Source organism: Macrotis lagotis, chromosome 1 (genome assembly GCF_037893015.1).
Source record: "Macrotis lagotis isolate mMagLag1 chromosome 1, bilby.v1.9.chrom.fasta, whole genome shotgun sequence".
NCBI lineage: Eukaryota > Metazoa > Chordata > Mammalia > Peramelemorphia > Peramelidae > Macrotis > Macrotis lagotis.
Window position 1 is genome coordinate 877,522,071 of NC_133658.1, and position 27,787 is coordinate 877,549,857.

The 27,787-nt window shown below is 39.3% G+C and overlaps 1 protein-coding gene across 4 annotated transcripts in view; it reads right to left on the reverse strand.

Annotated features, from left to right (window-relative positions):
• Positions 1–3,587: 3,587 nt before the first annotated feature.
• Positions 3,588–27,787, reverse strand: part of FHAD1 (forkhead associated phosphopeptide binding domain 1) — a 195,336-nt gene continuing 171,136 nt past the window's right edge. For all 4 annotated transcript variants that reach the window (XM_074218380.1, XM_074218378.1, XM_074218377.1 and 1 more), the window contains 4 exons: positions 24,344–24,564; positions 23,309–23,474; positions 20,875–20,955; positions 3,588–4,491 (listed from right to left, as the gene is read on the reverse strand). In XM_074218380.1, the coding sequence (XP_074074481.1) occupies positions 4,408–4,491; positions 20,875–20,955; positions 23,309–23,474; positions 24,344–24,564 (552 nt within the window). In that variant the 3' untranslated portion in view covers positions 3,588–4,407. The remainder of the gene's footprint in view (positions 4,492–20,874; positions 20,956–23,308; positions 23,475–24,343; positions 24,565–27,787) is intronic.

Sequence of the window (27,787 nt, forward strand, 5' to 3'; positions counted from 1 at the left end):
AAAATCTAAAATAAAAAAAAAAGCAAAAACCCCCAAAAAGTCAATGAGGAGAAGAATGCCTTAAAAAGCAGAATTGGTTAAATGGAAAAGTAGGCACAAAAACCTACTGAAGAAAATAAATTCTTAAAATATAGATTGGAGCAAAGGGAAGCTGATGACTTTATGAGATATCAGGAAACAATAAAATAAAGTCAAAAGAATGAAAAACTAGAAGAAAATGTGAAATATCTCATTGGAAAAACAACTGATTTGGAAAACAGATCCAGAAGAGATAATTTAAAAACCATGAAAGTCATGACCAAAAAGGAGCCTAGACATCATTTTTCAAGAAATTATCGAGGAAAACTGCCTTAATACTCTAGAAGCAAAGGGTAAAGAAATTGAAATAATTCACTGATCAGCTCCTGAAAAAGATCCCCAAATGAAAACTGCCAGAAATATTATAGCCAAATTTCAGAGCTCCCAGTTCAAAGAGAAAATATTGTAAGCAGCTGGAAAGAAACAATTCAAATATTATAGAGCCACAATCAGGATAACACGAAATTAGCAGCTTCTACATTAAGGAAAAGTAGGGTTTGGAACAAGATATTCTGAAAGGCAAAAGGACTTGGATTACAACCAAGAATCAACTGCTTAGCAAAACTGAATGAACTCTTTCAGAGGAAAATATAGACATTTAGTGAAATAGAAGGCTTTCAAACTTTCCTGATGAAACAACCAAAGTTGAACAGAAAATTTTATCTTCAAATACAAAACTCAAATGAAGCATAAAAAGATAGATAAAAAGGCAGATCATAAGAAACTTGATGTTGTGATATTGAACTGCCTATATTCCTGCATGGGAAGATGATACTGATAACTCATATGGACTCTTTCATCTATTAGGGAAGTTTGAAGGAGTAGATATAGATATGGCACAGGTGGGAGTTACATATGAAGGAATAATATGTTAAAAAGATGGAGTTAGTGGATGAGAGAAGACTGTATTGGGAGAAAGGGAAAGGGGGAAGTAGAATGGGATAAGTTATTTAAATAAAAGAGACAAGAAAAAAGCATTTGCAGTGGAGAGAAAGTGGGGGATAAAGGGGGAATGAGTGAGCCTTACTCTTATTGGAATTGGCTCAGAGAAGTATAGATTGTATATAGGAATCTATCTTACCCTAGAGGAAAGTAGAAGGAGAAGAAAATGGGACAAGGAGGGCTAGGTGATAGAAGGGAAGGAAGATTGTGGGAGATGTAAAATATCTTTGAGGAGGGACAGAGTGAAAGGAGAGAGAGAGAATAGAATAAATGGGGGTGGGGGAATAGGATGGAGGAAAATACAGACGGCAAATACAACTATGGGGGAAAAATATTGAACCAAGTTCGTCTGATAAAAGACCTCATTTCTCAAACATAGTGAACTAAGTCAAATTTTAAAAAGATCCATTCCTCAATTGATAAATGATCAAAAGATATGAACAGTTTTCAGAGGTCATCAATGCTATTTATTCAAATCATTGTTAAAATGTCCTAACTCACTATTTTTTAAAATTCATTTTTATTTATTTGTTTGTTTAGTTTGTTTATTTATTTATTTTATTTTTGCGAGGCAATGGGGTTAAGTGGCTTTCCCAAGGTCACACAGCTAGGTAATTATTAAGTGTCTGAGGACAGATTTGAACTCAGATACTCCTGACTCCAGGGTTGGTGCTCTATCAACTGAGCCACCTAGCTGCCCCTCTAACTCACTATTGATAGGAGAAATATGGATTGGAACAAATATGAGGTACTACCCTATACCTATTAGATTATACCATAAAAAAAGAAAATGATAACTATTGGAAGGAATGTAGGAAAAATCAGACATCAATGCACTGTTGGAGTTTTGAAAAGATTCAACAATTCTGGAGAGCAATTTGGAACTATATTCAAAGGGTTATAAAACCATGCCTGCCATTCTGACTAGCAATTCCACTACTAGATCTCTATATATCTATATTCGAGAAGAGATGGAAAACAGAAAGGAAAAGAACCTATATGAATAAGGATATTTATAGCAGTTCTTTTCTGGACAAGGAACTGGAGATTAAAGGGATGCTCGTTAGTTGAGAAATGACTGGAAAAAATTATATGAGATTAAGATGAAATGCTATTGTTATAAGAAAAAAAGAACAACTAAATACAGATTGAGGCATACTCTTTTTAAAACTTTTTCTTGAGGTTTCTCTTTTCTTGGGGGGGGTTATGTTTAATTTTTTTTATTAAGACAATAGGGTTAAGTGACTTGACCAAAGTCACGCAGCTAGGCAATTAAGTGTCTGACTCCGGGACCAGTACTCTATCCATTATGCCACCTAGCTGCCCTCAGTATGTTTACTTTTACAACATGGCTATTGTGTTAATGTTTCTCATGACTATATATTTTTCAATTATTTCAAATAACTTTTTTTTTTTTAGTTTTTGCAAGGCAATGGGGTTAAGTGGCTTGCCCAAGGCCACACAGCTAGGTAATTATTAAATATATGAGACCATATTTGAACTCAGGGACTCCTGATTCCAGGACCGGTGCTCTATCTACTGTGCCACCTAGCTGCCCCACAACTTGCTTTTTTAATGAAAGGGAGTGGAGTAGGAAGAAGGGAGAGAATTTTAAGGTTTTAAAAGTGAATGTCGAAACTTGTTTTTGCATGTAACCAAGGAAAAAAATTAAAAAATTCAGAAAAAATGTCCCATGGGGGAAAAAAATGAATCCTTACTCTAATACTTGGGATCTTTGGATTTATTGAATAATAGGCTACTAAGTTAGCTTGTTTCTGTATATCATGCTTAATTTGTTCTCCTGGTTGACCTAGTTCAGTATCAAATAATTTCGATGATTGCTGCTTTGTAACAGTGTGAGAACTGCTGGGTCCTCTTTTGTCCAACTTAATGCTTTGCTTTTCCATAAGAACTGAAGCTTAAGTTTCTGAGTTCTAACTTAGAGAAATGACAAAGCCTATTCCTCTTCCTTCTGTTGAGATGAAGTAGCAAATCAGGTGAGATCTGTGGATGAAGTCAGAAACTGGAAGACATAACCTTTTTTTACCTATCAGAACTGCACCGGGTGGTGACTACTGGCATCAACAGAGCACCATTATGCAGCAATCAGGTGAGACCAGCCCAGAAACTGGAAACTCCCAGGCTCACTAGTCTAAGAAAAACAGCAGTGCAATGACATCACCAAAAGACAGTGATAATTGGTTTATGCTCATTGGCCACATGTTCCCTCTATGTGTTATGTGTGCTTGTGTACCTCTTCCACAAGTTTTTCATTAGTAGGGTATATATTTGTGGGAAAGTGTGCTGGGTTTATGGGAACAATCTTCTATTGCTAATTTTCTTACTATGCTTTTATATTAATGCCTTTACTTTCAACTAATGGTGCTCTCTGATTGACTGGTAAAAGTAAACACTTTGGTGGGGGCTCATAAGCTATGGTTCCTGTGTAGATATGAATATACCAAATATTTCAAATCTGGGATAACTTGTCTAGGGCAAGTCACATGGGAGCAACAGTGGGTATTCCCAGGTGTTACATAGTATAATAAAGGCATACAGTGCTAAAATCTTGAAAAATAATTTTATTGTGGTCAGTAATGTTCTCACTCTTCACTTTGATGTGTTTAACCACCTATGTTATAAATTGAAAGACATTTATGAGAGAGACATGACAAAAAGGATGAAGAGACTCAAGTGAAGGGAGAAGTAGAAGGGAGAAAAGAATAGTTATTCTTAGCATATGAAAAAGGGTATAGATGGCAATGGTGCCCTTGACTTTTTTAGCACACGGGAGCTCAATTTGTTCCCTGAGAACTTCTGGCTTGGTTTAAGCAACAGAACTGAATTAAGTTTTTCTAAATTTATTATAATGAACTCAGAATTCAAAATCTAACACCCTCCTGTGACATGGAAGCAGCTCAGGACAAGATTTGCTGGGACCACAGTGCTTTCTGCATTGTGGTCTAGTAATGAATGTACTGGGAGAAGAAGGGTGGAGGGATAAGGGCCTTCATTTGACCATGATCAAACAATGAGTTGCATTATCTCTCTACTCAAGACCCTGGATTCTGCATTAGTGATTTAGAGCCATTGTGATTCTGGGGACCTCACGTATTCATTCAAAAATATTAAACATACACACACACACACACACACACACAAAGTACATATACACACTCACATACACAATCCTTTGCCCCCACTCTGAAACTTGGGCTTGTGCAAAATGCAAGGCTTAGGAAGAAAAAAGCAAAGTCTAGGTGAACTTCAAAGATCTAGGAGCAGATTCAGCATCTGTCCACAGAAGGGGCCAGCAGACTTCTGATTTAGAAAGTGTCATGGGACACAGTTTTGCTAATTCCTCTCTTGTGCTTTAAGGAAGATGATTTACAGGATGGCTTTAGATGGTAACTCTTTGTTCTGTAGATTTCTCTCCTGGTCTGTCTTGAGGGTGATCTTTTTGGCCTTGAGCTTTAAAACATAAATAAAGATATCTTATTATTACTCATTCAACTTTTCCCACTCATTTTCTTGTTGGTTGTCATTTTTTTTTCAAGGCAATGGGATCAAGTGATTTACCCAAGGTCACAGAGCTAGATAATTATTAAGTGCCTTAGGTCAGACTTGACTCCAGGGCTGGTGCTCCCCCCCCCCCCCCCCCCCCCCCCGCCCCATACACACTCATTTTCAGTGGCCTCAGCAGCTTATGTTTCACCTCATGGACTCCTTTGACCCATTTTTGTCCTGGTTTAGTCCTAGGTTGTCTCAGAGTTCCATCACCATGTGGTTATCCAGTGAAAAGACTTTTGGAGTGATAAATTAGAGACTCATCTCTAGTCATGATACTGCCACTAATTCGTTATGTGTTCTTGAGTGAGTCATCTCATGGAAGCTCAGAACTTCAGAGTTGGAAGGGATCTCAGAGTGCCTAATCTACTATATCTGAATCTATTAATTCAGTAAGCATTTATTATAAAGCATTTATAAAGATTTCCTTCCTTTCCTCATCCCTCCTTTTTATTCCTTCCCTCCTCCCTCCCTCCTCTCTTCCCTTGCCTTCCTTCCCTCTTTTTCTTTTCCTTTCCTCTTTTCCTTCCTTTTTCCTCTTCTTTTTCCATCCTTCCTTTCTCCTCTTTTTCCTTCCTTTCCTCCTCTTTTTCTTTCCTTTCTTTCCTCTTTTTTCTTCTTTTCTTCCTTTTCCTTCCTTTCTTCTTTTTTCTTCCTTGCCTTTTTCTTCCTTGCCTTTCTTTCCCTTCTTTCCTTCCTTCCTTCCTTCCTTCCTTCCTTCCTTCCTTCCTTCCTTCCTTCCTTCCTTCCTTCCTTCCTTCCTTCCTTCTTTCCTTCCTTCCTTCCTTCCTTCCTCCCTCCCTCCCTCCCTTTCTCTTTTCCACTTGTTTTCCACAAGTTTTGAAGGAAGTTAGGAGTTCCGGCATGGGCATAGAGAATGCAAAGGTCTTTTTGAAGTGAAGAGAGAGAACTGATCTCTCTGTAGATTATGGGAGGCTTCAAAGAAGAAGCAGAATTTCAATTGTCTTTTTTAAAAAATATTTTATTTAAAATTGTTTCCCAGCAAATTTCAACATTTACTTCTAAAACCTTGAATTTCAAATTCTCTCCCTTTCTCTCATTCTACTCACCTCATTGAGAAAGTTACTTGGTGTAGGTGAAAAATGTATAGCCATGAAAATCATTACTACAATAGTCATGTTGTAAGAGTAAGCATAACTCCCCTCCCCTCAGAAAGAAAGAGAGTGTACAGAAAAATAAAGGAAAAAATATGCTTCACCTGTATTCTGGCACCGTCAACTCTGTCTTTGGGATGGATAGCATTCTTTATCAAATGTCTACTAGAGAAAGTACTTTAATATTCCCCCCCCCCCATAACTGCTATTGCTAGTTGTATTTCCCTCAAACCTATTCCCCCCACTCCCATTTATTCTCTCTCTCTCTCCTTTCATCCTGTCCCATCTGACTACCTTCTCCTATGATCTTCCCTTTCTTCTATCCCTATACTCCCCCTCCATGCCATTCCCTTCCTCTCATCCCTTTCTTCTCTCATTTTTTTCTAATGTGAGAGATTTCTATACCCAATTGAATGTGGATATTATTCACTCTCAAAGCCACTTCCAATGAGAGGAGGGTTCACTCATTCCCCCTCACCTTCCTCTCTTCCAGGCCACTGCAAAAGCTTTTTCTTGCCTCTTTCATGTCAAATAACTTACCCCATTCTACCTTTCCTTTCTCCTTCTCCCAGTACATTCCTTTCTCCCCCATTAACTTCACCTTTTTAATATATTACATTTTAATATATTACACTTTCAAATTCAACTTTCTCCTGTGCCTTTTCTATATATGCTCCTTCTAACTGCTCTAAAAAATGAGAAGGTTCATATCAGTATCTTCTTCTCATGTTGAAATACAAACAGTTCAACATCATTAAGTCCCTCATGAATTGCCTTTCCTGTCAACCCTCTCTATGCTTCACCTGAGTTTTTTTTAGGTTTTTGCTAGGCAATGGGGTTAAGTAGCTTGCCCAAGGCCACACAACTAGATAATTATTAAGTGTCTGATGCTGGATTTAAACTTAGGTACTCCTGACTCCAGGGCCAGTGCTCTATCCACTAGGCCACCTAGCTGCCCCTTCACTGGAGTTTTGTACATGAAGCTCAAACTTTCTATTTAGCTCTGGTCATTTCATCAGGAAAGTTTGAATAACCCCTATTTTATTGAATGTTCATCTCTTCCTGTAAAAAGCTCTCTGAAGAAAATAATTCCTCAAAATGACAAATGGAGCTAAGAGAAACTGATAACTTCATGAGGAATCAAGAAATCATAAAACAAAACCAAAAGAATGAAAAACAAGAAGAAAATGTGAAATATCTCATTAGAAAAACAACTGATCTAGAAAACCGATCCAGGAGAAATAATTTAAAAATTATAGAACTACCTGAAAGTCCTGACCAAAAAAAGATCCTAGATTTCATTTTCAAGAAATTCTCCAGGAAAACCGCCCTGATATCCTAGAAGCAGAGTGTAAAATGGAAATTGAAAGAATCCACTGATAATCTCCTGAAAGAGATCTCAAAATGAAAACTGACTTCAGTTTTGCTAGGTAATTGATTCTTAGTTGAATCCAAGCTTTTTTAACTTCTGAAATATCATGTTCCAAGCCCTATAAACTCTTGATGTAGAAGCTGCTAAATCTTGTTACCCTCACTGTAGCTCCACAATATTTGAATTGTTTCTTTCTGGCTGCTTTTAATATTTTTTCCTTGACTTGGGAGTTCTGAAATTTGACTAAAATAATCCTGAAAGTGGAAGCTAGGTGGTGCAGTGGATAGAGTGCTGATCCTGGCATCAGGAGTACCTGATCTGGCCTCAGACACTTAACAATTACCCAGCTGTGTGACGCTGGGTAAGTCACTTAACCCCATTGCTTTAAACAAATAAATTTTAAAAGATAATCTTGGCAATTTTCATGTGCCCAAAGCCACACAGCTAGGTAATTATTAAGTATCTAAGGACAGATTTGAACTCAGGTCCTCCTGACTCCAAGGTCAGTGCTTTATCCATTGCATCACCGAGCTGCCCCACCAAACTTTTTAAGATGTTATTTTCTTCGGTATTTTTTGTATCTCTTTCACCTAGCTGCTCACTTGGTTTTAATGATTTTCCCATATTCTTTACTTGATTTTCTACCTTCCTTACTTGATTTTCAAAATCTTTTTTGAACTCTTCCATAGCTTGAGACCAATTCATATTTTTCTTGGAGGTTTTGGATTCTGAAGTTTTGACTTTGTTATGTTCTGAGTGTGTATTTTGATCCTCCATAGGACCAAAATAATTGTATATGATCATATTTTTTCTTTTGCTATAGTTTGCTCATTTCTCCAGTCTATGACTTGATTTTTAACTCTTTATTAAGGTGGCCCTCTACTTCCAGGGTGGAGGATACACTTTCCCAAGGTTATGAGGGTTTTTGCAGTTGTTTTCAGGGATATCTTCCAGGGATCTTCAAGTTCTCAATTCTCCCAAAGTCATATACTCTCCTGTCTCTGGTCTGTGCTCTGGCCTGTGGGTGACTGCAAGCACTCCTTTCTGCCTTAGAACCATGAGGAGAGTCCATGCTCTGCACAGGCAGTCACAGAGGCAGTAAGCTCTGTTGTGTTTCTTCTCTCCCTGGGGACTGGGACCCCAGCCTGGGACCTGGTTTTAAGTATGGATGAAGCAACAGAATCCTGCATCAAGGAGAGCAAAGAGATCTCTGCAATCTCTCCCATACCTATTACTGTCTGTGGGCTGAGCTCTTTGTAAGAAACTATGGGGTGGCTCCCTGCCTGGAGGCGACCAACTCTGCTCCTGGTCCTCTGGGACAGGGTCTGTGCTGAAGCCTGTGCTGGACTGGGTTCTCCTCTCACCTTGATGTTGCAGAGCTTTCCTGCTGACCATCCCAATTGTCCTTAGCAATCCCTGGGCTGAGAGGTTGAGAAACCACCAATGCTGCCACAGACTCAGGTACCCCACAGTCTGTTCCTGGGTGGCTGGAGCTGGTTTGTTATGCTTCAGGTCCTTTCTAACCTTGGTGTAACAAATCTTTCCCATAGGCTCTTCCAAGTTGTCTTGGGCTGAAAAATTGTTTTAGTCAGTCTTTTTGTGGGTTCTGTACCTTTAGAATTTGGTTAGAGTCATTATTTAAAAGTATTTGGAGTATTTTGGGGGAGACAATTAGACACCGTGCCTTTACTCTGCCATCTTGGCTCTTCCCCCATTTTTCCTTTTCCAATATCAGGGAGGTGATGCCAGTGTTTTGGATTTGAGTGAGGAGGGGCTGTTCTAAGTCACCAGCCTCACTTTCTCTTCCAGAGCCATTTGGGTCCGGCGGCCTGATTTGGATCAGGATGGCTGAAGATGGCCCTGGATGTGAAATAATCAGGGTTAAATTTCTTGCCCAAGGTCACACAGTATGTAAGAATCAAATGTCTGAGGTCGGATTCGAACTCCTGTTCTCCTGACTCGAGGGTCATTGTGTTATCCACTGTGCCACCTAGTTCCCTAAATGCAGCAAGTAGCAGTATCTGTAACTAACCATTTGCCTAGAATGCAGCTTGAATTAAGAAAAACAAAGTACTATATATCTGGAAAGGTAGGAATCTGATGGATAATTCTACCTAGTTTCCTCTAACAGTAGTGATACAGACTCAGCTTGAAGACTTGGTTGGATCAGAACTCAGGTTTTTCTGATGCCAAATCCAGTGTTTTATCCATTAAGCCACCAAAATGCAAAGATCTCTATATCTTCAGGCTTCCTAATATTCTAAATTTACTACCGTATGAGTTTATCTATTCCTTTTTCTAGTTCTTTTTGAGGTTGAACCAGGGGGAAGGGGAAAGCACCTAGTACTTTACATATTCTCATTTACTGATGTTGAGTGAAGTGAGCAGAAGCAGGAGAACATTGTACACAGAAACAGCAACATTGCGTGATGATCACCTATGATAGACTTAGCTCTTCTCAACAATACAGTGAGCAAACACAATTCCAGAAGACTCATGATAAAAAACACCATCCATAATTGGAGAAAGAGAGTCACTACAAGACTAATGACTAATGTGGAAATATGTTTAACATGATTGCACATGTATAACCTATATATAAAACAGACAACTTTTCTTCGAGAAGGGGGAGCCAAAGGAGAGAGGGAGAAAAATTTGGAGTTCAAAATCTTACAAAAATGAATGCTGAAAACTATCTTTACATATAATTGGAAAAAAAATACAATACTACTAAGCTAAAACCCCACAAATATCATTTCATTTGATCCAATGAAAACCCTATGAGGTAAATGCTATTATTATTCCCATTTTAAAGTTGAGGAAACTGAGACAGAAAGAGATTAAATGATTTGCCCAGGGTTACACTGATAGGACTAGGCAGTTTCTAGATCAGCAGGGGTTTGGACTACACCTCCAATCTCCAGGTAGCCTTGCAGCTTTTTGATACAATCATTTAGATGCAGTTTGGATTAGATGGTATCTGAATTTCCTTCTGGAATTAAGTTTCTTTAGAAAATATTATAAATTAGATTACTCTGGAGTGGGGCACAATACATTTAAGGATCTAATTCAACTTCTTTATTTTATAACTGAGGAAACAGATCTAGAGAGAAATGACTTGTCCAAGGTGATAATGCTAGTAGTACATGGCAAAATCAGAATTTGGAGCCAAGTTCTGTGACTTTTTCCATCAAAGTACACTGCTTCCCCTCCACAAGGCTATGATGAATTATAGTGCCCATTTTGCCAAACATGGTGAGATCCTGGCATTCTAGGAATCTACTTCTCTTGCTTGGCCAGCCCAGAGCAGCTTCCTAGGGCCAAACTTTCGAAAGCATATCAATCATCATCTGTTGCATAATCCTCCATCACCATTTGGTCTCAATCCAAACCTGAAGCAGCCTGCCAGTTTCCATCTGCCTCTGTCTCTCACATGTGTGTGTTTATGGATGAATGGATCACACCACACTTGCAAAGAGGTATAAAGATGGGGGGAAGGAACCTCAGCCAAAAGCCTGTCTCTCCACATGATCACACTTCAATGCAATGGTGTTTTTGACTGGGAAGGCACTTCCTACTTTTAAATCCTATCAACTTTTGAAAGAGCCTTTGGGCATAGGATTTCTTTTGTTTCTCAAATGTCATTTGGGGCCTTTAGAGACTTCGCGGCTGGGGCAAGTCAGTTTTTCTGAATCTCAGCCTCCTCCTATGTAAAAATGAGTTGGACTAGGCAATTTCTTCCAAACTTAGGCATGATGCAATATCTATGACATTGCTGTTGTTCAGTCAGTCATGTCTGGCTCTTTGTGGTCATATTTGGAGTTTTCTTGGGAAAGGTACTGGGGTGGTTTACATTTTCCTTTTCCAACTCATTGCCATTCTGAGGCAAACAGTCACACAACTTGTGTCTTAGACTGGATTTGAACTCAGGAAGATGAGTTTTCCTGACTCCAGGTCCAGCAGTCCATATACTGTACCACTTACCATGGAATTACAAATGAGATAATATTTGTAAAGCTAAGCATAGTGTCTAGTACATAATAGGTGATTTGTAAATATTTATTCCTTTCTCCTCTCTTCCCTGGTTCCCAGTCTTGGAATCTGGAAGATTTTAATAAAAATCCTGCCCAGGGAATGGGCATCAGGGACACTTTGGGAAAGTCACTTTACCATCATAAGCCTCAGTTTCCCTATCTGTAAAATGAGAGTTGGATTCAATGTCCTCTAAGGTCCCTTTCATTTCCTATGATTATTTATCATCAATGTTGTACAAATTACTTTTGTTTCTTCTTTTTTGTAAAAGGAAGCTTGAAGTGAGGGATAGGTAGTGAGTTCATAACTTTCTTGGTCTCCTCATACTTCTAGTGTTCTGTGATTCTATCAAAGAAAAGTAACATAGTAGAGTGGAAAGAGCACTAGTGTGAAATCCAAGGAACTGAATTTGAATTCTGCTCTTCTTACTATGTGGTCTCACTCTTTGGATCTCTGTTTCTTTTACTGCAAAATGAAGCAATGCTCTGTCAAGTGTTTTCTGAATTTAACAACCCTAATATCTGGTGTTTGGGAAACCAGAGTATTTGTTAAAAGGAAAGATCTTTCTAGGAAATGCACTCTAGGAATATGTTCCAGCTCACTCTTGTCTCTGCCATCCCACAAACAGCTCATTGGGTTGGTGGGGATGTGCTGCCCCTTTTCTTAGTTGTGGTGAATCTCTAACTCACCACAGTATATAATTCACAAGGTCTGCTCTTCAACATTTCGGGATATATTGGCTTCTGAAAAACAGAAAGAATACTGCTAACATTTAGCTACTGCCTCTACATGCCCCCCTGACCTGTGGACTAGAATACATTTTTTTTTTTAAATTAACAGATGGATGAGGAAGTCCTCTCTGTCATTGCAGGGGGAAACTTGGTTGCAGTTTCTAGTCTGAGAGATGATGAGATGGCAATCATGATGTTCCAAGTGCAAGCCCAAATTAGAATGAGGTGGAAATCTTAACAAAAAATATAATAAAACACAAATGATGTTAACATGTGGCTTTCTAAGACAATATGTGTTTTCAGTCAAATTTGACCTCACTGGCCTTGATCACTGAAAGATGAAATGCCCATAATCACACCATCACTAGCTGTCAGAGTCAAGGCTTGGATCAGGCCATCCTGTCTTGGAACAGCCATTTCTTAATGATGAAAATGTATTTCCTCTTAGTCATTTTTGTGGCTTACTAATAAAACTGTCTCAACACCAAGTCAAGAAGCTGAATACTCTGATCACTGCAATGAATTATTCTCCTTTAAAAGGTCCTTAGAGTCCTTTTGAATGCGAACCTTTTGTTTGAAGTTCCCCCCCCCCAACTCTGACTTACTATTCTAAGATTCTTTTAACTCTGACATCCTAGGTTCTAAGGCCCTCCCAGTTCTTACATCCTGTGTTCCAAGGGCTCTCCAGATCTGACATTCCATGGTCTAAGGTCCCTTTTAGCTCTGATATTCTGGGTTCTAAAGTCTTCCTAGCTCTGACAGCCCCAGTTCTGACATTTTGAGTTCTAGGGTCCTCCTAGGTCTGACATTTTCTCTTCCAAGGCCCTTTCTGGATCTGACATTGCTTTCTAAGACCCATTTTAGCTTTGTCATCTCACACTCAAAACTCCCTCCCAGTTTTGACATTCTCTAACGGTGAATATAGTCTGAAAGAGAGATTTCTGAACAGGTCAGCTGAAGTTCTTGTGCAGGGCCTCTCTTTTGGCCACCTCAGGGCAGGGGCAGCTCCAGATTGGGAAGAGCCAGTAGGGAGTGGGAAACTGTCCTTGGGCAGACACTGCAGGTGCCCTTAGGTCCTTCTCTTCTTCCTGCCATCTCTCCTTCTTCATGCTTGCTTACTAAGTCTCTGCTTGCTTTGACAGCAGAGGCCTTTGCAGAGACCACTTAGCAACAGCCTTGAGTATGATAGCCCAGCCTTATCTGTATCAAGTGTCTTCCAGGTTAGGGTTGGAGGTGTTCTGGATGCTAACTTCCAGAGGAGGCAATGGCTTTGGGACTGGCCATATGTTCCAATACACTGATATGCAGAAGTCTTCATGGCAGGTTCCTCTAAACCAGTGAATGCACATACAGTTTTGGACTAAATAAGACTTTGGTTTAAGCAAATAGTCCCTCTGGGTGCTTTCCCAGTAGCTCAGATATTTGCTTTATTGCAAAGTAGGTTCTTGTTTCAGTGATTCCCTAAAAGGAAATGGTTATTTTGATTGCTGTGGTGAAGCAATGGAAGTGACCAATGTAGGGTTTAGTTTTCGCTTGACTGACATCACTGTCACAAGGGTTTTGTTTCCTTTTTTTTTTTAAGGATCCAGAAGCTGAGGGTGAGATAATAAATATAATTTAACAAAGTGTATTACATATACATTATTTGAGTTTAATGGCAGCCATCTCTAAGGTGGGATGGGGAGAGAAGAAAAAAAGGGAAAAAAGAAATTTACATGTTAACTTATTTAAAAGAAATAGTTGTACATAGTAGATTTGCAGTTTTATTATACTATGCTATGGAAATTTTTGTTTAACTCCGTAAATTAAAAATAAAATAAATTCTCAAAAAAAGATTTGAAGGTTGAGAGTGGAAGAGAGAAATAATGAATTAAAAAATAAAATGAAAGGCATTTTTTAAAAAAAGTTCCTTTTGGGAGGATCCTGCTGTTTTTGCAAACATTTCTGTTGGTTCTCTGCTATTTCCACCCAGTTTGGCAGCTACCTGGAGGGATTTTCCAGTCCTGCAGCTGTTGGGTAGAACCATTTCACCTAATTTCCAAGGGACAAGGGAATCTCAGATGCCATTTGGATTAATCTATAGATCAACTAAAATCTTCTCTACAAGAGTTGCAACAAGGTGACAAGATATTCCCAACTCTCTCTTGATAACCTGGGGGGGGGTTCCTCCCCACTTTCGTCCTGGGGCAAACCATTCCCCTCTTGGACAGCACTCACTGTCAGGAAATGTTTCCTTTTATTCAGTCTAATGTAGATAGTCCATGGGACTCTCTGGTCATGGGAAAGAAAGTATCTTCCCAGGAAAACACACAGACCCACAAATACATAGATACATAAATACACATACCACAACAACTAAAAAATCACAAGGAAGAGAATTTTAGTAAAGTCTAGGCTTAGTTGAGGTTCACTTCTGAGAAGGCTTTCCAGTGAGGAAGCTAGGTTTACTTAGTCATCATTGAATTCTATTCCTATTTGTCTCAAATAATCATCTTTTTTCTTTTTCTTTTTTTTCAAAGGCAGAAGAGTGGGGTAGAGGAGAGTCATACTAAAAAGAAAACTTTTTCAAGCCTCGAACCTCAGAGTTAGAACTAGGGTCCCCAGGCCCAGTTCATACTTAGACAAAAATGACTTCTACCACCCAGATAGGATAATACTTTTAAGGCTTTTAAGTTCAAACTCCTCCTTTCAAAGGAGGAAATGGAGGCTCAGAGGACTTGTCCAAAGTCCTACAAGTAGTAAGTGGCAGAGAGATGGGATCTGACCTCTGGCACTGTATTTCTTTGTTTAGAGTTTTATCTGCTGCTTGTCTTCTGGGATGTAATTCAGTCTCAGCCTACAGAGCTCCAGTGATGAGGAACTCATTACCTTGAGAGGAAACTCATCCCATTTTTTTGACAGCTCTAATTATTAGGAAGTTTATCCCCCTGCACTAAGCCTAAATTTCTAGCCCTGCTCCTAATTCTGCCCTCTGGATTCAAAGAGAACAAGCTAAAACATGAAACATGAAAAAAATGCTTTGAATATTTGAAGACATCTTTCATGACCTTCCCCAAGGCTTTGCTTCTTCCAGATAGAAAAGCCCAATTCCTTCACCTGATCCATTTATGGATTGATCTCAGGGTCCTTCATTATTCTTGCTGCCTTCCTTTCACTTAGCAATGTTCTTTCTTTCTTTTCTTCTTTCTTTCCTTCTTTCTTTCTTTCTTTCTTTCTTTCTTTCTTTCTTTCTTTCTTTCTTTCTTTCTCTCTCTCTCTCTCTCTCTCTCTCTCTCTCTCTCTCTCTCTTTCTTTCTTTCTTTTTGCAAGCCAATGGGGTTCAATGACTTGCCCAAAGTCACACAGCTAGGCAACTATTAAATGTCTGAGGCTGGATTTGGACTCAAGTACTCCTGACTCCAGGGCTGGTGCTCCATCCACTGTGCCACCTAGCCACCCCAGCAATGTCCTTTCTAAGTTTTGAGCTCCCAATACAATACAATACTCCAGAAATGTTCTGACCCAGGTAGAAGACAATGGAATCATCACATGCCTATTCAAGGAAGTCATACTTTCCTTAGTGTCCCCTTTGTAGATGCCATATTCTAGTGTTGCCTCATATTGTTTTTAACTTGGTGGAGCAGTGGATAAAGCACTGATCTTGGAGTCAGGAGGACAGGAGTTTGAATCCAGCCTCAGATACTTGACTCTTACTAGCTATGTGACCTTGGGCAAGTCACTTAACCTTGATTGCCTTGTATCCAGGATCCTGATTCATATCTGGCCACTGAACTCAGATGACTCTGGAGGATAAAGTGAGGCTTGTGACTTAGTGCAGCACCCCCTCACTCAAGTCCAATACACATGCTTGTCATAGCATCACCTTCCTGATGTTGTGGTCTTCTTTGAAAATGAAGGATGGCAGGGCGGCTAGGTGGTGCAGTGGATAGAGCATTGGCCCTGGAGTCAGGAGTACCTGAGTTCAAATCCGGCCTGAGAGATTTAATAATTACCTAGCTGTATGGCCTTGGGCAAGCCACTTAACCCCACTGCCTTACAAAAAAAATGAAGGATGAACAATTCATCTAGACCCCTGGATCTTTTTCAGATGAACTGTCATCTCCTTCATCTTGTTCTTGTGAAACTGATTTGTGGTTTAAAAGACAGATGTTTTGAAAAATGCTAGGTGTGCCTAATTCTTTTAGCAGTCAGGAAGAATGTGATTGATTATTTCTAAAAACATGTTCACATCCCAGGCTCATAGATCTAGAATTGGAAGGGTCTCAGAGGCTACCTCATCTATGAAGAAACTGAGGCTTAGGGTGATTAAATGAGTTACTTAAGGTCACACAGGTATAAACATCCAAAGTAGGTTCTGAATTCACAATCAATGTTCTTTCCATTGTCCCTCCAGGATGCACCTCCAAGGTGCCATGTTGACTGGGGGATAGCTGTCTAAGAACCTTTCCAGGAGGTTCTCTCATAATGACTTGCAGATTAAGACCCACCCATAAGGGAAGAAGAGACAGTTCTTCCAGATCCACCTACCTAGCTCTGCCCCTCCCTGATGTAGGAGATTGAGATTTAGTACTTTCCTTCCTTTTGGGGTCAAAGGTAGCACAAGTTCACAGTTGCTGCCCTTCTCTCCCTTCTCCCAGTCTCCTCCCACTCCCCTTTAATTTCTGGAAGAAGCAAATATTCAGTGAGTTTATAATTAATTGTCCTAGGGGCAAGTCAAACAATAAGCGTTGATTAATACTGGAGTGGGCGGAGGGGAAGACAGGGAGTACAAAGACAAAAGCAAAAAAAATCCCAAGTATTTTATATTCTATCAGTTTATCAAATTGTTTACACCTAAGTGCCAGTTCTAAAGTTAGAATGGGCATATTACTTAACCTCCCTGAGTCTCACTGTCCTCATCTGTAAAATGGACATAAAAATATCTTGCCTGGAATATTGTGTGGAAAAAGGTTAGCAAAACACTTTAGAAATTAAAAGGCGATGGAGTTGAGGGAGGGGAATGAAGAGAGAGACTGCAGAGCTTTGTCCTCTGCCCCTGGAACAGGACTCTGGGGCTCTGACCACACTCAGAACCACAGCACCCCCCCCACCTCAGCCCCGTGGCAGAGGGGGGCATATATGGTTATTCACAGACCAGGAGGGAGGACAGAGCCTCACACACTGAGACCTTTGTGGGAGTGTCCCAAAAGTTCAGGAAGCACCCCAAAACCAGGCCCAGGCTGGGAAAATGAGTAAGCAGAGAAATAAGAGGAAGACCATTGAGAGATATTTTGCAAATGAGCCCAAGAAGGATCAAAATACTCAGTCTGAAGATGAGGAAGCACAAGCTCCTGCATCTAAAGACTCCAAGAAAAATAGAAATTGGGCTCAGGCTATGACAGAGCTCAAAAAAGACTTTGAAAATGAAATGAGGGAGTTGGAAGAAAAACTGGGAAAAGAAAGGAGAGAGATGCAGGAAAAACATGAAAATGAAGTCAGCAGCTTAGTCAAGGAAATCCAAAAAAATGCTGAAGAAAATAGCATGCTAAAAACCAGCTTAGGTCAAATGGATAAAACAGTTCAAAAAGTTATTGAAGAGAAGAATGCTTTAAAAAGCAAAATTGGCCAGATGGAAAAAGAGATAAGAAAACTCTCTGAGGAGAACAAATCCTTCAGACAAAGAATAGAATTCAGGGAGATTGATGAATTTACAAGAAATCAGGAATCAATATTTCAAAACCAAAAAAAAAATGAAAAATTAGAAGAAAATGTGAAATATTTCATTGAAAAAACAACTGATATGGAAAACAGACTTAAGAAAGAGAATTTAAAAATTATTGGAATACCTGAAAGTCATGATCAGGAAAAGAGCCTTGACATCATTTTCGAAGAATTACTACAGGAAAATTGCCCTGATATTTTAGAAGCAGAGGGCAAATAGAAATGGAGAGAATCCACCGATCGCCCTGAGAAAGAGATCCCAAAAAACCAACCCTTAGGAATATTATAGCCAAGTTCCCGAACTCCCAAGTCAAAGAGAAAATATTACAAGCAGCCAGAAGAACACAGTTCAAATATCATGGAGCTGCAGTCAGGATCACACAGGACTTAGCAGCAACTACATTGGAAGCTCGTAGGGCTTGGAATATAATATACTGGAAGGCAAAAGAGCTTAGAATGCAGCCAAGAATGAACTACCCAGTAAGGTTGAATGTCCTCTTCCAGGGAAAAATATGGACTTTCAATGAACCAGGGGAATTTCAAATGTTCCTGTTGGAATGGCCAGAGCTGAACAGAAGGTTTGATCTTCAGATACAGGACTCAGGTGAAGCATGGAGATTGGAGGAGAAGGGGAAAATATGAGGGACTTAATGATGATGAACTGCATGTATTCCTGCATAGAAAAATGACACTGATAATACTCATATGAACCTTCTCAGTTAATAGAGCAGGTAGAGGGAGCTTTTATAGTTGAAGCACAGGAGAAAGCTGAATTCGAAGATAAAATATGGTGCAAAAATGGAGTCAATAGAAAAAAAAGGGAAACGTGATGGGAGAAAGAAAAAGGAAAGGGGGAATAGGCCAAGTTATTTCATATAATAAGATTTTTCTTTATTACAATGAGCTATTGCAATGATATGAAAGTGGGGAGGCAAGGGGGAATGAGGGAACCTTTGCTCTCATCAGAGGTGGCTAGGAGAGGAAACAGCATATATACTCAATGGGGTATAGACATCTGGAGTAAGAAGGGGGGCAGCAGGGGGAGGGGTGGGGATGTGAATAAAGGAGGAGAGGATGGACCATGGGGGGAGAGTGGTCAGATATAACACATTTTCTTTTTTACTTCTTGCAAGGGGCTGGGATTGGAAGACCTGTCCAGGACCATAGGACCAGGTGGATGCTAGGCCTAAGGGGTGGTATGGGGGCTCAGGGCCTCTTGGCCCCAGGACCAGGGTCCTGTCTGCTGCACCACTCAGCTACCCTACAGCAGAGTCAGAGTGAAAGGAGAGAGAAAATATAGTACATGGCAGTGGAGAAATAAGAAAGGAGGGAGTTGTGATCAGCAATGGCAACGGTGGAAAAATTGCGATTGATTTACCATAAAGAATGTGATCCACCCATGACAGAGTTGTTGGTGTTGGAACAAAGAATGAAGCACATTTTTTATTATTATTTGGGGGAGGGTGCAGGGCAAATGGGGCTGGGTGGCCTGCCTGGAGACGCATGGCAGGGTGATCTTTGGTTGCCTGAGGCTGGATTTGGACCCGGGTGCTTCTGGCTCAAAGGCCAATGCTCTATCTGCCACCAGCCACCCCTACTATTATTACTATTTTATTTTATTTTGGGTCTTTTTTTTCTTCTTTTGTTTTTTTGCAGGGCAGTGGGGATCACGTGGTTTGCATGTCACACAGCTGGGTGATTGTTGGGTCTACGGAGCTGGATGTGGGCTTGGGTGCTCGTGGCTCCAGGGCTGGTACTTCGTCCATTGCGCCACCTGGCCATACCTACAATTATTACTATTATTTTTTTTAATTTTAATTTTTTTCTCTCCCCTTTATCGCTCAAGCAAGTCTATATTTATGGGGGGGAGGGGGTATTTCATTTACTCTTAAAAAAGAATATTTTATTAATGTAAAAAATTTGTACAGAGAATAAATAAATAAATGGAAAAAAAAGAAAAAAAGAAATTAAAAGGCAATAGCAGTAGCAGCAACAACATCATCAACACTTATTACCATTTTTCATCCAAAAGCAAACCTCTGACCTACTTTGTCATTTTCTTCATTTCTGAGCTTGTGGTCTTTCCAACCAGTTTCCTTCAAGCTATGCTCAAGTGTCCCCTAGTCCATGAGACCCTTCCTGGGTCTCTCTCTCTCTCTTTTTTTGTTTTTGTTTTTGTTTTTGGTAAGGTGATGGTGTTAAGTAATGTAACTGAAGTCACACAGCTAGATAAGTATTATGTGTCTGAGGACAGATTTGAACTCAGGTCCTCCTGACTCTAGGGCCAGAGTTCTATCCACTGTGCCACCTAGCTGTCCCAGTCTCTCTTTTGTTATTTTCCTTTCCTCTTTGATTTACTTTGTATTACTTGCTGACTGGTACAGTGGATAGACTACTGAGTTTGGAGTGAAGAAGACATGAGTTTAGGGGGCGGCTAGGTGTCGTAGTGGATAAAGCATCGGCCCTGGAGTCAGGAGTACCTGGGTTCAAATCTGGTCTCAGACACTTAATAATGACCTAGCTGTGTGGCCTTGGGCAAGCCACTTAACATCATTTGCCTTGCAAAAAACCTAAAAAAAAAAAGAAGACATGAATAAAAATACTCAGACATTAGTTATATGACTCTGGACAAGTCACTTAACCTTGTTTGCCTCAGTTTTTTCATCTGTAAAATAAATTGGAGATGACAAAGCACTCCTCAATTTCTTCCAAGAAAACCCCAAATGGGGTCAAGAAGAGTCAGACACTATTGAAAGGCCTGAACAACATATTGTATATCTTTTTTTTTTGCAAGGCAAATGGGGTTAAGTGACTTGCCCAAGGCCACACAGCTAGGTCATTATTAAGTGTCTGAATCTGGATTTGAACTTAGGTCCTCCTGAATCCAGGGCCGGTGCTCTATTCACTGCATCACCTAGCCACCCCTGTATATCTTTTGTATTTACTAATCTGTGTACATGCAGGATGTACATCTTTGAAGATAGGGACTGTTGTATTTGCTTCCTGGGATGTAAGTACAGTTCCTTATATAAAGTAGGTGTTCAATAATTGTTTAATTGATTTGAATTCAGGCGGCATTGTAGAGATACAGGACTGAACTTGGAGGTTAAATTAGACAGCCTTAGACATTAGTAATAAAGACCCTGGTCACTTAGCCTTTTTATGTCTCAGTTTCCTCAGCTCTTAAAATGATGACATTGAGGCCTGATGACCTCTAAGGCCCCTTCGAACTCTAAATCTATGACCATATGAACTGTTTTTCTTCTGATCCTCTAGGAAGGTCATCTTCTCCTTCTTTAGAATCTAGAATTCATCTGATACGTCTAAGTTGTCTTACCCGTTCATGTCTGTCTTTCTGTAGACAGTTGGAAATGGGTATTTCTTTGGAATTCTTCTGTTCTTGCTCATCAAATCGTTCCTGGGTAAAAATAAGAATTGGATCAGGGTTTTCCATTCTGTGCCTCCCTCAACATAGCCATGAACTTTTGGGGATAATCTCAGATGTGAAGGTGAGAAAGGGTTTACTTGGTGTCACTAGGTTCATTCATTTGCTCATTTATATCCACAATTCCAACTTTTTCTTATTTTTATCTATTTAAGGATACATGCTTGCCCTTAGAAGCCTCCCCAGAAGTGAGGTAGAGGCAGGGCTGTGCTGACAAATGATTAACAGTTGGCTTTCTAAAAATTCAGGATATACTTTTTAGGCTAATCTGTTCTATTCCTATTTCTTCCATGCCTTGTAATAGTCTATATCATCAATAAAACAATAAACTAAACCCTCAATTAGGAAAGTTTAATAACTGGTAAGAGCTGGTTCCAGCATACCTCTAGATAAAAAGGAATTTGAGCTTTTGTATGAATATCTGGGATCTCCTGTTATTCCTTTTGTTGCATCCCTCATCATCCTCATCATCATCAATTTTTAGTGGATCTATGATTTCAGTGGTATAGGGAACTTCCAGTGTGGATACTCCCTCCCTCAGTGCAGCTCAGACACCAGCAATGCCAGTCCAAATGTGTCACAGGCAGGATTTGCATTCTGACTGTAAAATATCTAGCACAGCGTCTGGTATAAAGCAGGCATGGATAATTATATCTTTTCTTCTTTTCTTCTAAAGAGTCTTCCCACCCCTAACCTAACCAGTTTGGACAATTCCAGTTCTAACATTCTGTATGTTCTCATGGGAGAGTGTGTCTCAGGCTTTTGTTGAAGGGAGATTTTTTTTTTCTCAAGCAATATTCATTTATAAATTGCATTATATTAATTATTAACTAATAATGATTAATAATAATTGATATGGGAGAAATACCAACTTGTTAAATGATATCAGAGCATTTCATATAACCCTGATGAATGTTTACTAATTGATTCTCCAGCACTTTCAAGTTTCTTGATTAAAAACACTTAACATTTCTATGGCACTATAATCAATACATTCCATTGACTCCCTATTACCCTTAAAATCAAATTCTATGTGGCATTTAATGTTATTTACTACCTGACCTCTATCAATTTTCCTGAGATTGTATTTTATGTCCCTCTATGCACATTGGAAAGCAACCAAAGTATCTTCTACAATCCTAGCACCATATTTTTTTTCTTTTTTTCTTTTTAGTTTCCTTAATATAATGGAGGCTGGTCAGGGGATTCCTGATCAATTTTATTTTATTTTTAAAAATTTTTATTTATTTTTGAGTGTGAAGTATAAGGGACTGTTGTGTGTGGAAGTACTGTAAAATTTCATCACCTGGTGTCCTCTAACACCATAGCGTTATTTACTGGTTAATTGTAGAGTGCCACAGGAGTGGGGGTGGACCAGGGACTGGGGAGGATATTTAAGCACTTGTATTTGGTTTAATAAACAGAGATCTTGTAGATCTTGGAGAACTAGGAGATCTTGGGGAACTTGGAGAACTTTCCATCCTTGTCTCCCGCCCCTTCAGACATTCACCTGGGCAAGGGTAAGCTGGCTGGCAGGAACCTAACACTTCCTGAGCAGCTGATCTAACAGGAACATGACAGTGAAGCAGTTGGAGTTAAGTGACTTGCCCAGGGCCACACAGCTAGTGTCAAGTGTCTGAGACTAGATTTGAACTCAGATCTTCCTAACTCCAGGGCCAGAGTCATTACTGTCATGATATTTTGTATACTATGTTCTCCATGCTTGAGGTGTGTTCCCTTTTCACTTTCATTTCTCTCATTCCATATTTTAATTTTAGGTTCAGTTCAAGGACCACTTTCAGAATGAGACATCTCTTGAGTCCCTGAGATGCTTGTATCTTTCTTCCAAGTCAGCTTGTATGTATTTGGTACATATCTATATAGTACATGTCTTCGCTCATGATTAGCTCTCCTTAGGCATGGACTCTTGTCTCTTGAACTTTGGTGCAAAGTAGATTTTAATAAATGATTGTTGATTGATTGAAACTATCTGAGGCTGGGGAGAGTGCCCTGCCCAAGGTCATACAAGTCATGAGGCTTAAAACTATGAGCACTTAAGGGGTCAACTTCCATCCACTAATTTCATTTGATGGAAGAGGAGACTGGGGAAGGGTCTAGGCCAAGATCTCAAAGGTAGGAGAATCAGGATTTGAACCCAAGACAGAGAATTCTGGGTAAAGTTGGAAGTGGCTTTAGAGACAATTCATCATTTTACAGCAGGAAGGTCATGTGATTTATTTACATCACTGTTAATAAGTGGGATTTGAAATGGAATTTGAACCCAGGTTCTCTTAGTCTAAGTATGATAGAGACATTTGCCACTGACCTTTTGTTGCTTGATGGAGCGATTCATCTTCCTCTCCAGGTTGAGCTGGTTCTCAGTCCTCTCTAGGGCTTCCTTCAACAGAGCTTTCTCTTCCACCTCCTTGTAGATTTCATCTTCGAGTTTGCCCATCTGCGCCTGGTATACCTGCATGGGTATTTTACTCTGCCTGGCCAAAGAGACAAACAAGATCTCTTCCTCCGGAAGTCATTATATCCCCACTGCCCTTCCAGAAAACCTTTTTGTATTGTGGCACAAAGCCAACTGAATGGCTTCATAATGAACAGAGGGAACAACAACCACAACCACAACACATCTGCATCATATTTTCTTGAGATACAACAAAAACAATATTTCATAAACTTCCTCTAACATGAAATAGTTGAAGGGAATAAGCATTTTGTCCCCAAGACAACCCCAGTTCATGGACTATCCTCATTTTGCAGATGAGGAAACTGAGGCAAGGAGAGGTTCAGCAACTTGCCTGTAATCCTACTAAGTCACACTGTTACTAAGTATAAAGTTAGTTTTGAACTCAGGTCTTCCTGACTCTAGAATCAATGATCTAGCCACTTAGTTAAGGATTGAGGGTTGACCACAGCATCTGGAAACCTAGAGTTTGAGTCTTTTCTCTTAGGAAGAATAGCCATGTGGAGGCAGAGAGGAACAGTATGCAAAACTGCTGGAATTAATTAGGGAGAGTTAAACTATATAAGGAATAAAATTAAAATTAAAATTAACACTCAGAAGACCTGAGTTCAAAAAGTGTTGTTACCCACCCAAACCTACTGTTCTAGTGCTAATCTACTGCTCTGCTCCACCATTCTTCCATGTTTTTTATTTTTGTTGAGGGATCCAATTGCAAGTGATCTCTCTAATCCTTACCCATTACCTAGGGGTGTGTGTGTGTGTGTGTGTGTGTGTGTGTGTGTGTGTGTGTGTGTGTGTGTATGTGTGTGCACGCATTTCTGTGTTTGTTTATATTCTCCAAGAGTAGGGATGTGAATCTGGGTAAGTTGTAAGAAACTTTCAGGATACCTGAGTGACTCATTATCTTTCTCATATTCTCTCAGAAGGTCCTCTTTCCTCTCTAGTCGGTTCTTGAGTTGACTGATCTTAACAAATACCAGGTCCAAGTCTTTCCGTCGAAGCTGGTTGATCTTTTCCCGCTCTTTCTGGGAAAGATGTTTCATGGATAGATTTCCTGGCATATCCTTGATGCTCATTAGGCTGCTGAGAGTTTTAGTCAAATCCATGTACTATGAAAGAAAGTAGCTTGTCAATTAAGGTTTTGACTAAGGAATGATCATGACTCTTTGAGGAAAAAAACAAAACCCAATTTTCAGTTCAGTTCAGTTCAACAAATCAGTTCAGTTCAGTGCAACAATCAATTACCAGGCACCTATGATGGTATATCTGGGTGGTATGGTGAATAAAGCCTGAATTTAGTCAGAAGACCTGAGTTTGAATCTTGCCTTAGAAACATTTTAACTGTATGGCCTGGAAAAAATAACCTCTTTCAGATTCACTTTCTTCATCTGTAAATAGGTTAATAAAGCATCTACTTCCGGGGTTGTTGTGAGAATGAAATGAGATGATATATGTAAAATGATCTGCCAACTTTAAAACACTATAGAACTACTAGCTATTATTATTTTTATCTGTAAACGGGAATAATAATGATAATAAGAATATTACCTTTTTTACAGGGCTATTGTGAAGAACACATAAGGTAATAGATCTAAATCCCTATGCAAACTGTGAAAGCATGTATAAATACTATTATTGTCATGCACAAAGATTGGCATCCTTGAAATAAATGGCAGATCCCGCTGAAGATATGAGTATTAAACTAGACTAAAGATGCTGTTATTCAGTTGTTCAATCATGTCCAACTCTTTGTTAACCCATGAAACATCACATGCCAGGTCTTTTAATTCTGTCTGTCTGTCTGTCTGTCTCTCTTGGTAAGGCAATGGGGTTAAGTGACTTGCCCAAGGTCACACAGATAGGTAGTTATTAAGTGTCTCAGGTTGGATTTGAACTCAGGTCCATTGCACCACCTAGCTGCCACACCTCCACAGGTTTGTCTAAGTTCATGTTCATTGTTTCCATGACACCATCCATCCATCCCATTCTTTGCCATTCCCTTCTTCATTTGCTTTCATTATTTCCCAACATCAGGGTCTTTTCCAATGAGTCCCATCTTCTCATGTGGTTAAAGAATTTAAGCTTCTAGTTCAGTATTTGGTCTTCCAGTGATCAACCTGAATTTATTTACGTATTGTTTGATTTGTTCTCTTTGTGGCCCAAAGGATTCTCAAAAATCTTTTCCAGCTCCACAATTTGAAAGTGTCTATTCTGCATAACTCACTTTCCCTTATATAGTTTAACTCTCACAGCCATCTGTTTCTACTGGAAAAACCATGGCTTTGAGTGGACCTTTGTCAGCAAGGTGATGCCTCTACTTTTTAGGACACTATCCAAATCTGCTGTTCTCCTTACAATGGACAAGCATCTTTTAATTTCTTGGCTGCAGTCTCCTTCTGCAGTGATCTTTGAGTCCAAGAATATAAAATCTGACACTGCTTCATTTTCCTCTTTGATGGGACCAGTTGCCAAGATCTTTAATGTTAATCTTTAAGCCAGCTTTTACACTCTTTCTTCTTTCATTCTCACCAAAAGACTTGTTAATTTTTCTTTATTTTTTGCTTTCAGAATGGTATTGTCTGTATATCTGAGATAGTTAGTATTTCTCCTGGCAATCTTAATTCTAACTTTTGGTTGGTCCAACCTTGCATTTTGCATGATGCAGTCGTCATATAAGTTAAATAAATGAGGTGGACAATTGAATGGTTCAAAATTAGAAAATTATTTCTTTATTGTCTCCTTATTTAACTTTTATACAGAGGTTAAAGTTACAAATCTAAAAACAACAATAGCAAAAAATTTGTCTCTTCAAGGAACTTCCCTATTACTGCTGGGATTTTTCATTTGTCAATCAATCAATAAACATTTATTAAGCACCTACTGTATATTTCAGGGACTATACCCAGATTTGCCTAACATTTTCTGCTCTTGCTTAGGGCAAATTGATGCTGAGATTGGAACATTAGCCATCATCTTGGTGGCCAAAATGGTCTTTCTAAGGAATGGGTCTGCCCGACTTATTCCCTTGCTCTAGAGTCTTGGTGTCTCCCCATTGCCAATAGATGTAAAACCTGACTTGATTTCCCCACCTGATAACACTCATACTTTCCTAAATTTGTATTCTTATTTTTGTATAAGTTGTACTACTCCTCCTCCTGGCCCCAGAAACAAACTTATGTTGCTGTTTTGGTTTGATGTCCCTGTCACCTGACCCAGTATCTGGCACACAAAAGATGTTTAAACATCTGCTGACTTGTTGAATCAGTGACACTTTTAGTTCCATTTTTTGGTGGGATTTTCTTAGTAAAAATACCAGAGTTGTTTGCCATTTCCTTTTCCAGTTCATTTGACAGATGAGGAAACTGAGACAAGGTTAAATGACTTGCCCAAGCTCACACAGCTGGGAAGTAGCAAAGGTTGAATTTGAACTCAGGTTGTCCTTATTCCAGGCCCAGTTTTCTATCCACTGTGACATCTCCCTGAACTTGTCCCAAAGATATGAAGCCAAATAAGTGTGTCTGGATTCAGGATCAGGAGCCCTAAGTTTGAATCTTAGCTCCAAAATTACTCCTTTCTCAGTCTCAGCTTTTTCATGTGTAAAATGGCAACAATATTTTTTATACTACTTACCTTTCAGAAATGATTAAGCAGCAAATTTTAAAGCCCTCCAGAAGGGAGATTCGCCATCATCCTTCTGCAGTATTATTATCATTATTCATACATTCATTCATTCATTCATTTATCTATTTATTCATTCATTACTTATTTATTTTATTAGTATCTCCTTGGGAATCAATCAGAAAAGACACAGATCAATTATCAATTATCAACTAGTCTGGGAACCAGTAGACTTAGGTACTTGGTGTAGCTTGTCTATGAACTCATGGTGTGACTCACAGTGGGTAAGTTATTATGTCTTTCTAGACCTCAGTTTTTGCAACTGTAAACTGTTGGCCTTAGGAATCTTTAAATTCTCTTTCAGTTTTTCTTTTGTTGTTTATTTATTTTTTTTGTGGGGCAGTGGGATTAATGACTTGACCAAGACCACACAGTAAGTTATAAAGTGTATGAGGTCAGATTTTGAACTCAGATCCTCTTGACTCCAAGACCACTGGCAAGTCCCTTCCAATTTTAATTGATATTCCACAATCCCCTCTGGATCTCACATATAGGAAGCTCAGACTGCTCCCAGGACTGACATTTTCATGTTCAAAGGTTTTTCTCTGACATTCTTATATTCTATGTCTCTAGTTCTGACCATATGTTCCAAGTTGTCAATCATACTTTATATTCTAAGGACCCTTTCCAGCCTTGATATTCTATGTTCCAAGG